Below are 19,200 nucleotides of genomic sequence, written 5' to 3' on the forward strand. Positions count from 1 at the left end.
CACGGTGTAAATTAAATACATATTTCTTCTTTATTCGAGATTTTCTCTCTTTTTGTTGTTTGATTAACATGAATGACAGACAGCAGGAATATTAGACCGCTGTCACTTTAAGAGCTGCCGGATCCAATATGCTGTTGCACATTTGTTTTCTTTCTCAGCTGTTTGCTTTCACTTAAGACCTAAATTACTGTATTTGCAAGGATACTTGTAAAGATGGGCATTTTGACGCGAGTGTGTGTATTTAACCGGTTAAGCCCTATAAAGCGGCAAAAAATAACTCCCGCACTGAATGACCACCTGCCTCTCTGAGTTTTCTTTCGCTGCTGATTGTGTTTCAATGGCTTAAAATCACTTGTTTTTAAACCACAATGCTTAAAAAGACTATAGGACAAAATCTCTACCGATATATCGCCCACCGACAAAAACTCTCTTTAAATGCTTTTAAATTATTTTATCGGCAAATCAGTTTTGAAAATGACCGATAACCATAAAAATGCTTAATATCGACGGCGATAATTGGTCGACCCCTAATGCACACTGTAAATCTGAATAATAGCCACCTGATTTATCCAAACGAGAAAAAGGCATTTACCTTGGGCATGAAATGAAATATGATCTTTTTTAATTCATACTTAATTTGACATCTTTATAATTACAAGTTTATTATATCTGTACCTAAACTAGGTCTACCTGACCACATTAACAATGTTTTGTACAATAGTTTTTTTTACTATTATTATACATTATATATTTAACTAAGATAATTGAAAAAAGCTTGGATTTTAACAATTCAAAAACACAGACAACCACAAAAAAATGTACTAAATGTTTGAATATGAAGAGGTAAAAGTAGTCAAAGTTTTCAGAATAGTGCAAAGAGTCAGGCATTTACTGAATATTTAGTAAGTGATTGGCTGCTCTATTGCTGATTCATTTCTGCTCAAATCCTTCTCAATCCACAACATCTCAACTGCCGTCTAGTCAAATACACTTTCACAGGTCCACACATATACACATCCTTACACAACCCTTGAGAGCATTTCAGGCTTAATCTTATGGCTTCAAGTCAAACAACACTGACAACAGACACCTTAAATTAAAAATAAAAACATGCAAATACACCTTAGATAAAATCACTTGTTTTTAAACCACAATGCTTAAAAAGACTATAGGACAAAATCTCTACAGATATATCGCCCACCCCTAGATAAGAGAATGCATTTTGGCATTCAAAACATGAACATAAAAAGAACAAGCATAAGTAGAAATAATTTGGGATGAGGTTTAGGTCTTTTATTTTTCACTTTATTCATATATGGCTCAGTTTGTGATATTAACAAAAACACTGGAGCAACAATTGAAGCTCAAAATTATAAATTAAGTTTATTTAAAAAATAAACATTTTCTTTTTAACCACAGGCATAGCAATAATATTAATGAGTGGAAGGCCAGTTCATCTAAACAACTACAAACACTCAAACAAGGGGAATTTTAACACTGAGCTACCAGTCCACTGCACAACTGTTTGGTAAGACTAACCTGATCAGGCTAGACTAAAATACTTAGAGAGGAAATAAAAAGAGCTGCGAAGTTAAGAGCTGCCCAAAACACTGAACTGAATGTACAATATGAGGAACTATCTAAAAAAACCAAAAAGGCATCTAAACCATCACAAACACAGTATCGGTATCTGCTGGTGGAGATTGTTCATCTGCAGTGTATTAAAAAAAAAGAAGAAGGTGTAATTAAATACTGTACTTTGACCTCCAAATAACTGATGAAATATGAGGTTAAGGTTAATTAACATTTCCTCACTTTATTTATTTATTTTTTTTTAATGCACACTAGGGGTCGACCAATGTGTGTTTTTCAGGGCCGATGCCGATATCTATTATTACTGATCAAGTAGACAGATAACCAATATTTTGAGCCAATATATATGTCTGGTGTAAAAATGAAAATTAATGTCAAATTTAAGAATAATAAGGGCTCCGACAAAAACTCTCTTTAAATGCTTTTAAATTATTTTATCGGCAAATCAGTTTTGAAAATGACCGATAACCATACAAATGCTTAATATCGACGGCGATAATTGGTTGACCCCTAATGCACACTGTAAATCTGAATAATAGCCACCTGATTTATCCAAACGAGAAAAAGGCATTTACCTTGGGTATGAAATGAAATATGATCTTTTTTAATTCATACTTAATTTGACATCTTTATAATTACAAGTTTATTGTATCTGTACCTAAACTTGGTCTACCTGACCACATTAACTGAATGTTTTGTACAATAGTTTTTTTTTACTATTATTATACATTATATATTTAACTAAGATAATTGAAAAAAGCTTGAATTTTAACAATTCAAAAACAACACAGACAACCACAAAAAAATGTACTAAATGTTTGAATATGAAGAGGTAAAAGTAGTCAAAGTTTTCAGAATAGTGCAAAGAGTCAGGCATTTACTGAATATTTAGTAAGTGATTGGCTGCTCTATTGCTGATTCATTTCTGCTCAAATCCTTCTCAATCCACAACATCTCAACTGCCGTCTAGTCAAATACACTTTCACAGGTCCACACATATACACATCCTTACACAACCCTTGAGAGCATTTCAGGCTTAATCTTATGGCTTCAAGCCAAACAACACTGACAACAGACACCTTAAATTAAAAATAAAAACATGCAAATACACCTTAGATAAAAAAGTAAAAAAAACAAAAAACCTCATGTGACATACCTAATAATTACTGATAAAAACACCAGGGTTGCATTACAGGTGGAAATGGGTGGAAGCAGGATCAGTTGTTCTCTTTGGTGGTTATGGTAACAAGTTGCTTCGCAGCCTTGGCGATATCATAAGCGCACTGGATGACCTGCTGGGTGACCAACTGCACATCGGCTGCAGGGCTGCTCTCCAGAGGAGACGCTTTCTTACACTCATTCTGCAGCCGGTTTGCGCTGGACGTTAACAATCGCAAAGAGCTCCTCACTGTCTCGGAGCGTGGTCTCTGGGAAAGGTGAAAATACAGAAACAAATATATACAAAATTCATTAAGACCATTTTATAGTTCAGTATAATTATACTTGGCTAACTACTACACGAAGGTATTTGGACACAAAAAAATTGAGTGATAAAATATATGTAAAATTATAAACATTTATAATCAGCTTATTTAAATAATAATAATGTGTGTGTATATAGAAATTATTTACAAATATGTTATCAAAAGTATGATTGTTATAGTGGTTCATAATTTGGCTTACTAGTCCATATGTCCAGATGGCTCCATGAAAGTATTTGGACACTTAAAGGGATAGTTCACCCAAAAACTGAAAATTCTGTTATTAATTATTCAACCTCATGTCGTTCCAAACCCGTAAGACCTTTGTTCATCTTCGGAACACAAATTAAGATATTTTTGATGAAATCAGAGAGCTTTCTGACCCTGCATAGACAGCAATGCAACTACCACGTTCAAGGCCAGAAAGGTAGCAAGGACATCATTAAAATAGCCGTTAAAATTCACGAGAGTATCATGATGTATGCGTGTGCGTTCCTCTCTTTGCAAACACGTCGTAGCGCATCTGGGTTCTATGTCAGAAAGCCGGATCCTGCGTCAGCAGCATCACACGCATGCATCATGGTACTAGTGAATGTGCATCGAAAGCCTTGACATGAAAGAGAATAAATCGATGAATACAGTCATTATTTTTATTTTCTTGGTGCACAAAAAGTATTCTCATAGCTTCATAACATTACGGTTGAACCACTGATGTCACATGGACTATTTTAACAATGTCCTTACTATCTTTCTGGGCCTTGAACGTGGTAGTTGCGTTGCCGTCTAGTCTATGTAGGGTCAGAAAGCTCTCGGATTTCATCAAAAATATCTTAATTTGTGTTCCAAAGATGAACGAAGGTCTTGCAGTTTTAGAATGACATGAGGGCGAGTAATTAATGAGAATTTTCATTTTTGGGTGAACTATTCCTTTAAGCCAGACTTAAACATAAAAAAATATTCTAGTGAAACATAAAATTATTTATTTAAATAATGTTTATTTTAATTTTAAGTTATTATTATTCAGAGTTCTTTATTGCATTTATGAAGTGTGGGGAGAAAGTGCACACCTTGGGGAACAGGGCAGCCATTTCATTCACAGCCACATGTATTCTTTCTGCGCAGGGTATAAAGCTATTGAAGGAGAAAATGATAGATACTGTATTAAAAAAAAATAAAAATCAGAGTTTGAAGAGTGAAAAGTGAAAATAAACACAGCAATCAGAGGGCAAAGCTTCAAAGGCCTGTTCACACCAATTATTTTTCAAAATTTTTGAGCCGATGAATGACAAAACCACTGACAGCCAATCAGAAATGCTTTAAGAAGCTTGAGCATTTAAAGTAGCAGATAAAAAAAAAAAAACTACAGCACACACTAATATAGATTCTAATATAGTTATCGCTATAGTTATTGTTCTTGGTGTGAATGGGCCTTAAAGCTGGACATTTACACTATCATGGAAAATACAGTTTGTACTGTATACAGATAGTTTTGTGTCTTTAAAAAATACCTTGGTCGAATAGTAGTGATTTTTATTCCACTCAGACATATCACATTTCGCAGAAAAATTACAGGTATATTAAGAAAATGTGTGGAATACATTTGCCTTGATTTATTTACAAGTGTTGCAGTAAATGCTGTAAGTGTTACAATTTCTGTGCAAAAATCCACACACACACACATAAAAAAACCCATGCAGATCTGTTTGAAACGTTAGTTGTGCAGCATGATGCATCCCCAGCGCTAATACATTTTTAAGAGGGTAAAACATCTTGTAAAATAATTTCAACAATTTGAAAAATAACAGCTTATTTTGCAATGAAATACAAACCAGTGCAAAACAGAAAGGCCGAAAGTTAGATGGATGTCAGTACAAAGCCTTTTCCTAAAAGAGAAACCAAGTGCACCAACGTGAGTTCCTGCAGATAAAGGTGAGGTTTAGAAGACAATGCAAACTGACACAAGCCTTCAGCATAGTAGTAATCATGCGTATTCCATTCATGTTCAGATTAGTGGGTTATGAGGTTATGAAGAGAGAGGTAGAGGTAGAGACTGTGCCTGTGAGGCAGGGACAGAGGCCAGAGTACCAGGAGGCAGGGTTGTTGGGGTTGGCTGGGTGGGGAGCTCTTAGGCCGAGGGACTGCATGGGAGACGGGGGTTTGTCTGCCCAAGGCACCAGTGTGCTGAAACAACCCAGACTGTGTCTAAGTCTGCGGACACTCTCCCTCTGCTCACATGGTGCACTGGTGGGGAAACAGACAGATCGGGACCCAAAAAGAGCGTGGCCCCCGACAGGACAGACCCCAAATGATGAACACAGACAATTGAGAGTAGACAGAAAATGGAGAAGCTATGAATGGAGGAACTGAGTCAAAGAAGTGATTTGCATAAACAGGCACTTTCCACAAATAGGGTAACAAAAAGCCTCACTTGTATCCGCAGATATTTACAGTTCAAAAGTTTGGGGTCAGTAAGACTTTTTAAAAAGAAATTAAAACTTTATTCAGCAAGGACAGTGAGAATTTATAGTGAATACATGTTGAATTTTACATTTACATTTAGCAGACGCTTTTATCCAAAGCGACTTACGAATGAGGACAAAAGCAGCAATCAAACCAACAAAAGAGCAACAATACATAAGTACTGTGACAAGTTAACATAGCATATTATTTTTTAATAATAACTAAAAAGAAAACAAGTAGATAGAATAGAAAAACAAATAGAGAACACTAGTGTTAGAGGGTCAATTTTTAATAAATAAAAAGAAAAGTCAAAAGAATTGAAAGAATAGAGAATGCTAGTGTAAGAGAGTCGTTTTTTTATAATAAATAAAAAGAAATCAAGTAGATAGAATATAAAAAGAATAGATAATGGTAGTGTTATTTTGTCATTTTTAATAAATAGAAAAATATATATATACATATACACATATACATACAGTATCTCACAGAAGTGAGTACACCCCTCACATTTTTGTAAATATTTTATTACATCTTTTCATGTGACAACACTGAAGAAATGACACTTTGCTACAATGTAAAGTAGTGAGTGTACAGCTTGTATAACAGTGTAAATTTGCTGTCCCCTCAAAATAACTCAACACACAGCCATTAATGTCTAAACCGCTGGCCACAAAAGTGAGTACACCCCTAAGTGAAAATGTTCAAATTGGGCCCAATTAACAGGTGTGAATGGGGAGCAGGTGTGTTAAATTTGGTGTTATCGCTCTCACTCTCTCATACTGGTCACTGGAAGTTCAACATGGCACCTCATGGCAAAGAACTCTCTGAGGACCTGAAAAAAAAGAATTGTTGCTCTACATAAAGATGGCGTAGGCTATAAGAAGATTTCCAAGACCCTGAAACTGAGCTGCAGCAGGGTGGCCAAGACCATACAGCGGTTTAACAGGACAGGTTCCACTCAGAACAGGCCTCGCTATGGTCGACCAAAGAAGTTGAGTGCACGTGCTCAGAATCATATCCAGAGGTTTTGTTTGGGAAATAGACGTATGAGTGCTGCCAGCATTGCCGCAGAGGTTGAAGGGGTGGGGGGTCAGCCTGTCAGGGCTCAGATCATACACCGCACACTGCATCAAATTGGTCTGCATGTCTGTCGCCCCAGAAGGAAGCCTCTTCTAAAGATGATGCGCAAGAAAGCCCGCAAACAGTTTGCTGAAGACAAGCAGACTAAGGACATGGATTACTGGAACCATGTCCTGTGGTCTGATGAGACCAAGATAAACTTATTTGGTTCAGATGGTGTCAAGCGTGTGTGGCAGCAACCAGGTGAGGAATACAAAAGACAAGTGTGTCTTGCCTACAGTCAAGCATGGTGGTGGGAGTGTCATGGTCTGGGGCTGCATGAGTGCTGCCAGCGCAGGGGAGCTACAGTTCATTGAGGGAACCCATGAATGCCAACATGTACTGTGACATACTGAAGCAGAGCATGATCCCCTCCCTTCGGAGACTGGGCCGCAGGACAGTATTTCAACATAACGACCCCAAACACACCTCCAAGACGACCACTGCCTTGCTAAAGAAGCTGAAGGTAAAGGCCAAGCATGTCTCCAGACCTAAACCCTATTGAGCATCTGTGGGGCATCCTCAAACGGAAGGTGGAGGAGCGCAAGGTCTCTAACATCCACCTGCTCCGTGATGAGTGGAAGAGGACTCCAGTGACAACCTGTGAAGCTCTGGTGAACTCCATGCCAAAGAGGGTTAAGGCAATGCTGGAAAATAATGGTGGCCACACAAAATATTGACACTTTGGGCCCAATTTGGACATTTTCACTTAGGGGTGTACTCACTTTTGTGGCCAGCAGTTCAGACATTAATGGCTGTGTTGAGTTATTTTGAGGGGACAGCAAATTTACACTGTTATACAAGCTGTACACCGACTACTTTACATTGTAGCAAAGTGTCATTTCTTCAGTGTTGTCACATGAAAAGATATAATAAAATATTTACAAAAATGTGAGGGGTGTACTCACTTCTGTGAGATACTGTATATATACACACACACATACACATACATATATTATGTATAATATATATATTGGTATTATGTTAGATTTCATCTGAAATATCTAAGAATTCTTACACCCAAAATCGTTGATTTCTAAAAACATTGATTGGTCTAATGATTAAAGGCATAGTCCACCAAAAAATTTTTATTCTGTCATTACCTTCATGTCATTCCAAACCCTATATGACCATTTCTTTTACAGAACATAGAAGATATTTTAAAAAATGTTGGTGACCAAACAGTTTCGTTTCATTGTAACTTTTGTCCCATTGACTGGTCACCAACAATTTTCTAAATATCTTCTTTTATGTTCCATAGAAGAAAGAAAGTCATACATGTTGAGGGTGAGTAAAAGAAGAATTTGTTTTGGTGGGCTATCCCTTTATTTGTAACCTACTCATGAAATGTACCAACAATTTACATGTGAATGTTAAATATGTGGCAGAAGTTAACAAAAGGAAGAAGGGAATTAAATGACATCAGATTTTTTGCTGCCATATATGATAGTGGAAGAGATGGGAGATGCTGACACTGACATCCTCTCACCTCTCATGCTTGTTCTCCTGCGCAGCCCTCAGCAGTTCCTGGATGTTCTTGGTGATTTGCTCAGTTTTACGGATGACGTCTTCAGTGCTGGGCAGACTGGGGTCAGGCTCACACTCGTGATCATCCAGCTCAGGTATAGAGCCGCTCTCTCCCATCCAGCCGCTGCTGCGCAGACGAAATCTTCGGCCAAAGCTGCGAAGAGGGAGGACATAATAATGAGGCGTCAGGGATGAGTCATGCTCGATGCCTTTAGAGCATCATTAGTGTGTTTCCTCACTTTACTTGGCTAAAAGCAGAGGACTGGCAGTTCTTATTTTCAGAGTGAAAAGAGGCTGGTTTTGTTTGCCAGCAGGATTTGAGACATTTTTGAGTTTTTTAGGTCATAAAAAGGAAACTGGACACATACCCAGAGTCGTCCAGATCAGATTCGTTAACCGTGTTATCATAGTCACCATCGGACACACTGCTCTGCTTGTCAAATCTGGAGGCCTAAAGAGAGGAAAGGACACAGTAAAAGAACAGGTGGCACATAATGAAATCAGCGATGATCAATATGTCTGGTAGTTCATATGAAATTAAACTAATTATTAAATTCAGCAATCTGCATTATTGGAATGGTCAGTCTAGTATTAAGCAAGCTTTTAGCATTAGATTCATTAGATATTTCAGGCAATATACTTTGAAAAGCACAAGGTGGGAAAACCTGAGGCGATCAAACAAATTAGTTTTAGTCAAGTCTGTAAATGTGCTTATGTGAGTCGTCTTATTTTTGCACATGCACTTCTAGCCTATATCTACTATATTTAACCGAGTGCTAAAGATGCCAGCAACAATTTGAGCATGATTCTTTACACTTCTCCATTTGCCTCTGTTTGAAAAGACCAATAAGGCTGGACACTGTTATACATTGTGCTTTGTGCTGGTATCTAATATGGAGCTTACAATGCCAAGGACACGGTTTGACTACCAGTAAACACACACACACACAAAAACAGTATATACACCACTGTTCAAGAGTTTAGGGATTGTAAGATTTTTCTTTTTAAGAAATTAATACTGCTAGTAAATTAAATTGATCAAAAGTGACATTAAAGACTTACACATTGTCACAAAAACTATACATTTCAAATAAATGCTGTTTATTTGAACTTTCTATTCATCAAAATCATAAAATGAAAATATCAGTTTCCATAACAATAATAAGCAGCATAAATATTTTCAACATTGATAACTAGAACTGTTTCTTGGGCAGCAAATCAGCATATTAACATCATTTCTGAAGGATTTAAATTAAGATTTGAAATATTTTTAAACAGAAATGGTCAGAACATTGTAATAACTGCTACTAATATCTTACCAACCCCAAACTTTTAAAACAGTGTGTACCGTACCTTGAATGCACTTTTAAGTCCAGTGGATAGGTCATCTTTGTTTTGAAGCTATGACCAGTGGATGCAAAAACTGAAGTAAATTAGCTGTTAAACAACTTGCGTGTCCTTAGGGGTTAAACTCAGGGTTACAACTGAATGTAGGTCATGGCTCTGATCGGTGTTTTCCTTCGCAGCGCAGTAAAGCATTTACAGTAAAGACATTTGACAGTCTCACTGAAGCATGATTCACTGTGCTCAAGGATAATGAGGTAATGGGGTCAGACGCCAGCAGCGCTCTGAGCTGGGATATTAACAGAGTATTGTATCAATTTGTTATCAGGGCAGCACTGGTCATGATGCTTGGAAAACTGCCACATGATGTGGAAAAATCAAATTAAGGTTCCACTGAACACACTCTTATGCATCTGCTCTACACACATCTCCCTGTAGGGATGTAAAAATGCGCCAATGCTTTGTGATGTATTGATCTAACAGTTTAAAATCAGTAGAGTTTAATAATCAATTATATTAATGCCCAGTGTACTGAACTGTAGATTCTATTCTTATTCACATAATCAGCTCTAAAAATCCAGATTCTCAATCGCCTTCAAGTGAGGATATACACTACTGTTCAAACGTTTGGGGTCAATACGATTTTACCTGTTTAGCAGGGATGCATTAAACTTATCAAAAGAGACTGCAAAGACATTTCTAACGTTATAAGACTTCCATTTCAAATTAATACTGATCTTTCAAAATTCCTATTAAATCAAAGAATCCTGAAAAAATTGCATCACAGTGCACACAAAAATATTGAGCGCAAATGCTTTCAATAACAATAAAAATTATTATTTTTATGTTTCTTGAGCAGCAAATCAGCATATTAGAATTATTTCTTAAGGATCATGTGACAATGATGATGCTGAAAATTCTATCAAAATAGAAAATACTTATTTTATATTGTAATATTTCTGCATTTTTAATCAAATAAACCGCCTTAGTGAGCATAAGAGACTTTTCAAAAACAAACAAAAAAAAAGGGGGAAAAAAATTAAATAAAAAAACCAACCCCAAACGTTTGAACGGTAGTTGAATGGTATAGTGTATTCAAAAACAATTTTAAAAATAAATAAATAGACTGATTAATTAAATTCAATTGTCAGATCGATGCATTAAAAAAAATATCATTGTGACACTAAATATTTACAGATACAACGTGGCTCATTTTGTGAATGGTGCTAAACACCCATAAACAGGACCCAAAATGCATAAACACACTCAATGACAACAGAAACACCAATCTAAAAATCTGCACACACACACACAGCTCATTTACATATTATTTCACAATTGCGTATTTCTTCTTTCTACTGTCAGCCCAGAGCATGTAGCTTTACAAGACATCCTGAACAGATGTGTGAGCAGCAGCAGTGGACAAGCCCTGAGCAGTGCACCCTGGGAATGAAGATACAAGCCATGAAATGCATGTGCTATCTATGAGGATGATGATGATGAAGGCAGAAATACGTATCAGTTGAAAACAGCAGTCCCCGGAGGGTTGGTGGAGGGAGCGTTCATGCACGGTGATGCGTGGAGCACAACAGGTGTAAGAGGAAAAGGGATGGATGGGAGTGGAGGAGGCAGAGGAGGAGTTTGTGAAGGAGGGTGGAGAGGAGGTGAAGGGTTCCGGCTGCTTCCGTCCGGTCCCGCGAGGAGCATACTTAGCACACTGTGTACTCTCATCCCGCAAAAAGGACGGAGAGGATGAGGAGGGGAGGAAGGGGAGGGAAGAGGAGGTGGCCACAAACACACCCTTTCCCATCTAAAAAGGGGTGCAAATAAAACTTAAGAATGAAAGACAAAAATATATATATATTATATATTTTAAGTACTTGGCCATGATGGAGAGCCTGGGCTGGAGAACAAGGTGATAGAGGAATTTTGACTTCTGTAAGATGGCATGATGTTGTCAACAGTAACAATCTAACAAAATAGTAGTCAGTCAATAGTAATAATTTGGTAACACTTTACAGTAAGGTTCAATTCTTTACCATTAATGTTGAAACTTAAACTTACAATGATCTAAGTTATTATTAATTCATACACACGCAAGTTTAAAAGTTTGGGGTTGGCAAGATTTTCTTATGTTTTTGAAAGATGTCTTGTTCACCACGGCTGCATTTATTCAATCACAAATACAGTACAATAGTAATATTGTGAAATTTAAAAAAACGTTCTCATAGAATACAATTTTATTATGCATTTTACCACGATATATTTGTTTTCAATATTCAATGATGAACAGAAAAGTTAAAAAGAACAGCATTTATTTGAAAGGGAATTTTTTTGAAACATTAAAAATTAAATGTATTGTCCAATTTTGTCAATTTGATGCACTCTTTATAAAAGGTATCAATATTATTAATTACCATTAAGCATTAATTTCTTTAAAAAACAACAACAATATCACTGACCCCAAACTTTTGACCGGTAGTGTATACCAATACATTATTAACATTATAAACTAATATTAGTTATGAATTATGAACAATCATGAAGCAATAGTTTTACAGAACCCAGCACAAATACAGTGTTAAATAATAATGACTGATGAATAAAGTTGGAATAGCTGCAACATTTACATGCATTGGAAAATAATCAGTATCATTAAAATTCAGTAAAAGCGATGCAAAGCCATAGGGTTAAAACATTTTTAATGTCAACACTCAAAAGGTCAGTAAAAAAAAAAAAAAAAAAAAATGAAGGAAATGAAATAGGAACTTACATTGTAAAAAGCTGAAAATAAAATACTGGGCATTTTACATCAAGACGATACTGAATTTTGTGAGCTAGAGTAACCGTAACATGTACAAAAGATATTTTTATGGTTTAAAACAAACAAAAAAAAAAATTAAGAAGTGCACTAAGTAACTTTTTCCACTGTGAAAATGTTGTATACCTAAATAAATGTTTAATACTTAAAAATAGGTTTAAAATTATGTACACTGACTTGAAGCATATTCAATTACTCACTTTATCACAGTAAACCCCAATTATCAGATCCTGGTACAACATTATCGGTCATACTGTCATAAAATTACACCTTTTCCTTAGAGCTTGAAATGAAAAAAAAAAAAATTCTACATACAAACCAAGTTACATAAAGCAATGAGAATGAGACTGTGTGACTTATGCATTGAGTTGGCCATAAAGACATGTTTTGTAACTCCCAAATGACACATGAAATTAAATCAGGAAACAGAAAGTATGGTGAAATAGCTGCTATGCGAGTTAACAGGATGCAAAGTGAAGTAAGCGAAAGTGACGTGACATGTGGCCAAGTATGGTGACCCATACTCGGAATTAGTGCTCTGCATTTAACCCATCCAAAGTGCACACACACAGCAGTGAACACACACACACACACACACACACACACACACACACACACACCTGGAGCAGATAATACATGGAGTATTTTGTTAACTCTCATAAAACGCAGAGAATTGGAAACGTACCATTGGCATGCTGCAACATTTGAAAAGCATGGTGAAGAAGAAAAAGAAGGAGAGAAGGCAAGAGGCAGGTTTTTACTTACATAGGTTGGGAAGGGTTGCAGGGTGGGGAAGGTCTCCTCAGGATAAGGAGTCTCTCCCTTGGGGAGAAAGGGCTTCAGACCAGAGCCGGTTTCATACATAGACATGGGGCGGCTCGCCCGTGCAGACAGGTGCCGTTTCAGGGCAGAGGAGGAGGAAGAGGAGGAAGAGGAGGAGGGACTGGAGGGATTAGGGTGGTCAGGGCCGCCAGGGGCCTGATAGGGCTGTTGAGTGGAGACCTGCCGCCTGAGAGAGCTGTTCTCGCTTTGCAGAGACTGCAGCTGAAGAGAAACACGAATAAGCCAGAGAAACGCAGAGAAAAGCAGAAACTGTAGCAAAGCTGAGCTTACAGGAAAAACTGTCAGTCAAGAAATAAATGACCCCTCATCTAGAGTGTCGCCCACTACAGGCCTACAGAATTTTTATATTAGCCACAAAAAAACAAAAAAAAGATTAAATCCGTCTTTGCCTTTTCCTTTTTATAAATAAAATTAGTATCAAAATAACGGGTCTCATCCACTAATAATTGTGTGGATTACAGTAGAACTTTTCATGAAATAATTCATATCAGAGTTGTCATTCATATCAGAGTTGTCATTCAGAGAAACCTCACAGCTATATGAAATATTTATATATTAATTTTCATCTCAAGGCGAACGTAAGGCCACCCAGAGTATGTGTGGTTTTCAGTTGTTCATACATTTTGAATCAATTTTAGTATAAAACTTTGTGAATTATGGTTTGTTCATGAAAATATTTGTATTCAGATTTTATGCACAAATTTATGTGTGCACATTATTAGTGAATGAGATCCAATATTACAAAATTGTAATGGGAAAAAAAAAAAAAAAAAAGGACCACATCATATTTTCTACCATTTAGTTTGATGGAATAGCTTTCAAATCTGGCCTATGAGAAATCAATATAATTTAAAATAATTAACATAATATCCATCTTTTTAGAAAAGGATTTCTGCTCCATGATACTGCAGGGGGCTTGTGAGATTGTAATAAAAATCCATTTACAAATTAAAATAAGTGGTTACATTTAAATAATTTTTATATAGATTAAAACCAAATGAAAGTGTTCTATGAAACAAGAAATGTATTTAGATCTTATAATTAAGAAAAATTATGATGAAAAATAGTCTTAGGGGAACTTTGAGAAAACCATTATATGGAGTTGCTCAATAAATCCAAATTTCTCAACAGCAAAAAGTCCAGTTTAGCATGCAGGCACAGGCAGATGTAATGTCTAGACATGCTCACAGAACAAGCGCAAGTTAGACGTGCCTAAGAATCTACAGAGAGAGAGACAGAGAGAAGCCAAAGAGCTCGAGCAGACACGTTGGCTAGGATCAAAAAGGAAATGCAGAGCCTAAAGACGTCACTCGTGATAATAATATGATTTTGGCCATTTCTATTTTTACCCAGTCAGATGCGCGTCCAATGCAAAGCCACACAGTTGTATGTCACAATGGCCTAATTTTTCTAATCACAATCATTTCTAAGAGTATCCAGGAAACATCATATATAACCTTTTGTGTGGGAAATACATATAATCCAAAACCACTTTCAACGCGTTATACATTTTAAGCAAGAAGCCAAACAACACCACTAAACTAGTTACATATTCTTTTATGAGAGGACTGAACAGTCAAAATCATCCATAACCAAATCTTTGAAGGACACTAATCACCACTTTCAACTATAATTAAATGAGAAATGTAAGAGGAGGGCTGCAACTGTAACTTCTTTAAATGCAGGGGGCCATTTAGGGACTAAAATATTACTAAACAGTTACAGTTGATTTATGCATGTCTAAAAACTTCAGTGAGCGTGAGCAAATTCTCTCCAACTAAATTATAATTTATCATCTTGGGTTGGTCAATGTGAAAGAGTAATACATCACATTTTAAACTATTTTCACACACCGAAATGACAGTAAAGGCTACAAATTCAATTCATAATCATTTTATAGTCAATCCATAATTTTAGCTCCGATTTGTATTCTGGAAACCCTTGTATAATGCACATACATATAGAACACAGCCAATTAAAATGAGTCATGCTGATGCAAGAGCCAACTTGGGTTTATGGTTAGGGAGGTTAGCATGCCAGCTAATCATCTGCATTCAAATGCTAAACCGTCAGTATGTTTTGGTTTCACGTCTCTAATACTGTGTAAACGTCTTTTTCCAATGGTTTAGAGGTCAAGGTCATGCTGGTTATCTGAACACTTACAGCGGTTATTACAGTATTATTTTGACATCAGCATTCCAGAGGACTTTTAGAATCATAATCCTTGTCAATTTTGCCTCCTCGCGTGCGAGAAGAGGTGCAGGTGTAGGGGTTAGACGGTCTTGCTTTGTTTAGGAGCAGAAAAGCTGCTTTGACCAGGGTCTTCAGCGCTCACGGCTGAATCTCTGGTACCTTTTTCTGCATCAATCTCAGCTCCTCACTCAGATTACTGTTGGCCTTCATCAATTCCTGAATTTTGGCCTCCGAGGCTGAAAGGGCATTTTTCACCTCCAGGAACTCCTGCACAGAAATCGGTCCATCGGACTGATCAGAGTCCAGACTCTGAGGAGAGAAGAAGTAGTTGGGAAAGACATCCGGCATGTGTGTATCGACGCCGTGATGGCAAGAATGGCACAAGACAAAGTACCTCATGCTTTACAGGTCTACCTTAGCTCTATCTGCTTTGCCCACTCGTAAATCAGTGTCCGTGTCCTCATCGGACGCCACACTGTCATAGTCTGGCTGGTCGATTTCCTGGCTTTCACTTCCGTGACGACTACCCATGCTTTTGAAGAATACTTCAACATTGTCTATGAAGTAGTAGACACAACAATCATGAAACATCAACTTTAAAAGAGAAGAGATCAAAGACTAATGTGCAGGCTGTACCTTTAGGACTTGAGACTGAATTCCCCAGCTGGCGTCGCTTTGCATCACTTAGAATATCAATCACAAGTGTGGCAAATTCGTGAGCGTTAAACCTTGCCAGCTTTTGTCTTCCCTGTAAAAGAAATTCAGTGATGATTTTATTGCATAGTCATTGTCTGAACAGCTAGTTGGTCTTTACATCACTTAGTAACCAGTGAATGAGTGCCGTCAGAATGACTGATAAAAACATTACAATAATCTTTTCTACCATTCTGAAACGTCCAGATCTGATCCAGACCCCTTTAATGATAAATGTATTTCTTACAAACACACAGCTTTTCACTTCACAAGTCGTTTAAATCGATGGACTGGAATGGTGTGGATTATTGTAATATTGTTATCAGCTGTTTGGACTCTCATTCTGACGGCACCCATTCACTGCAGAGGATTCACTGGTGAACAAGTGATGCAAAGCTAGATTTCTCCAAATCTCTGAACTTTTCAGCAATTTTTCATTTTTGGGAGAACTATTTCTTGAATATGCCTTAAAATAGAAATGGACAAAGATGCCCATATGCATGTAGAAACTACTAAAGTAATTTATAGTAATGTTCTTTCGTTTTATTCTTGAAAGTGGACAGCTTATTACAAAAAAAATAAATAAATAAATAAAATAAAATCACAGCCTTCCTAGTTAGTGTCAGCACTAACAACTTAGTGACAACTAACAACAGCAGACAACTTCTCAAAAAAATTAAGTAAAATAAAAAAAAAAATTATATGCAAATCTGTCATTTGTGGTTTGGTTCTAAGCTTCAGTGCATAACAGTTTTGATGCCATTTCCTTTATTAATTTTTTGACATCGGTTTCGTCTGACACATTTCTGCTTGTTGCACTTCTAGCTGCAAACACTGCTTAAAGGCGTTATAAAATGTCACATGTCAAAGCGCAATATCTTTATTTCCTGTTAAAAAGGCTTTAGTGAAAGCATAACAGCTTTCTGTTGAGAACTTGCCTGGTTTCGTGTTGATGAGTACTCTGGGTTTACAGGAAGGAAAGGCACAACTGTTGTCTCCGTTACCAAGGTGCTGTGGTTCTGAGTGGCCAGCCAAACTGCACCAGATAAAAAAAATTTAAAAAAAAGTGCTCATCAACGTTTGCACACGTTTCCTGAGTCGGTTCTTTTCATTGTTTATTAAGTGCTGATCATCTCACCTGCATCCGTCTCTCTTCGATCCACTTCATCGTACACATCCATCGCCAGCTCCTCAAACAGATGATCACTGAGCTGCAATGATATTAGCAGAGTTGCATCAGTCATCCGTGCTCTCAATGGCTGTAAAACTGTATAAAGGCATGTCTGGAGCAAATAAAGATGCTGTCTTTTATATTAATAACTGGCAGATAACGGTTTTGGGGCTGTTGCGGCACTTAAGGCCACCTGCTTCAGAGAAGCCCGACCGTTTCCTCTGTGCTTAGCAATCTTAGCTTTCAAAGTAACAAGCTACAGTAGTTAAAGCCAAGTTTGTTTGTTTTTTTAAAAGTATACCTACACTACAATCTACTAGCAAAATACAGCTATTTAAAATGACAATCTTCAGATGCATCTAACAAATGGCATTGTTTATCTCTGCAATCACAGTAGCATTTATCTGATACTAAACAATAAGGATATGGTTTTGAATTTTGGTAGCATATTGTATTCATTTTGTAGGCTGTAATAGATTGCATTCAATTAGAGTGACAACATTTCAACAGATAAACCTGAAACACAGTCATTGCTGTGTGACCACATTTTAGAAAAGACAATTTAAATCAATATTCCCCTTAATATATCAACTTAAAATAATAAAGCATGAGTTAGTTTATTATTTTGCTACAAAAATAAAAAAATAAAAATAATTTGGAGGGACTTCTGTTAATAGTTGAATTAAATCATTTTCACTGATCTACATTAACTGTCCGAACATGCTGATTCGCTAAAAAGCATCAGACTTCCCAAAGCTACTGTACTGAAATATGTAGTTCAATTTAGCAGCATTGCTACTTTTAGTCAATTACTCCCCAGTATTGGTGCTTCGTTTTGTTCCGTTTGAAAGAAATGCTGATATATTGGCAGTCAAGCCTGATGTATTGCTTAAAGTAAAATAAAATAAAAATACAGAGGACTCACAGACTGTAGTTTTCTTTTTGCAGCTTTTGCAAACTCCGTTAACTCCAGACTTCTATAAAAGGGAATAAAATGGTGAATAATATTAGTTTTCTTTGACTATTAAATAGCATTATTATAAAAGACTGTAGTGGCCAAAAGACAAATGTGAAATTAAATTTTCAATTGCCATTCTCCATGTAAAATACTTACACATTTCTTTTTCATCAAAGACAGCAAAAAAGGAAATGGCAAGATATTAATATTAAATTATGTGAACCTTAAAAACCTATTATTTTCTAGGGAAGTATTCTAGGATGCAATCAGTATTATTCAATATAGTGGTCAACCGATATAGTTTTTTTTTTTTTTTTTTTTTTTTGACAGCCGATGCCGATATCTTAGAGAGCAGGCTGGCCGATATAAAGCCATCATCCATCATGATAAATAAAGTAAATAAATTATTATTATGTTTGCCTTTCCATTACTACTAATAATAAAGCAATCGTTATAATACTTTATTGTATACCTCTTAATTCCTTTGTTTAATAGTTCTATCGGTCTATTAGACAGACTTTTATCTGTAATAGACAGAGCTAATAAACGGTGACAGCAAAGAATGAAGAGGGGCAAAAAATAAACACGTCGGCCGATTCCGATATTTGAAAAATGCCAAATATTGGCCTTGGCAATATATCGGTCGACCACTAATTCAATGAGCAGAACATGACCAAGCACATCCCAAAATACTCCTCTAGAAGAAACTTCTATAAAAATGGCACCAGTTCACACAGAAAAACATCAGAATGCATTAGATTGTTCCTACCTATCCGCCATCTGCGGTATAATGAAATGCTGTCTATTCTTGTGGTCTGAAAAACAGAATGTATTGACATGGTTTAACATTTTCAATTGACAATCCACTGATAAAGATGCACACTAAAGCAATAAAGCCCATTAAGCTGATTCCAACATTACTGCGCTGCTTTATTGAGCCATCTGGCACTCTGAAGGCCATAACCCACTAAAGTAAGAGTGTGCTATAAACTGGCTT

General features: G+C 36.5%; 1 protein-coding gene across 6 annotated transcripts in view; it reads right to left on the reverse strand.

Moving 5' to 3' along the window:
• The window catches only part of git2a (G protein-coupled receptor kinase interacting ArfGAP 2a), a 29,866-nt gene continuing 10,666 nt past the window's right edge, over window positions 1-19,200 (reverse strand). Inside the window, exons 8-20 of one of the 6 annotated variants that reach the window (XM_058775081.1) lie at window positions 18,973-19,018; window positions 18,171-18,222; window positions 17,213-17,285; window positions 17,013-17,110; window positions 16,018-16,129; window positions 15,796-15,938; window positions 15,541-15,648; window positions 13,111-13,389; window positions 8,549-8,631; window positions 8,143-8,334; window positions 5,160-5,315; window positions 4,142-4,205; window positions 2-3,020 (exon numbers count right to left, since the gene is read on the reverse strand). In XM_058775081.1, coding sequence (XP_058631064.1) covers window positions 2,811-3,020; window positions 4,142-4,205; window positions 5,160-5,315; window positions 8,143-8,334; window positions 8,549-8,631; window positions 13,111-13,389; window positions 15,541-15,648; window positions 15,796-15,938; window positions 16,018-16,129; window positions 17,013-17,110; window positions 17,213-17,285; window positions 18,171-18,222; window positions 18,973-19,018 — 1,616 coding nt within the window. In that variant the 3' untranslated portion in view covers window positions 2-2,810. Of the gene's footprint in view, window positions 3,021-4,141; window positions 4,206-5,159; window positions 5,316-8,142; window positions 8,335-8,548; window positions 8,632-11,238; window positions 11,335-13,110; window positions 13,390-15,540; window positions 15,691-15,775; window positions 15,939-16,017; window positions 16,130-17,012; window positions 17,111-17,212; window positions 17,286-18,170; window positions 18,223-18,972; window positions 19,019-19,200 lie in introns of those variants that run through there. The other 5 variants (XM_058775085.1, XM_058775080.1, XM_058775083.1 and 2 more) reach the window with 5 other exon arrangements.

Source organism: Onychostoma macrolepis, chromosome 05, assembly GCF_012432095.1.
Source record: "Onychostoma macrolepis isolate SWU-2019 chromosome 05, ASM1243209v1, whole genome shotgun sequence".
Taxonomy (NCBI): Eukaryota; Metazoa; Chordata; class Actinopteri; order Cypriniformes; family Cyprinidae; genus Onychostoma; species Onychostoma macrolepis.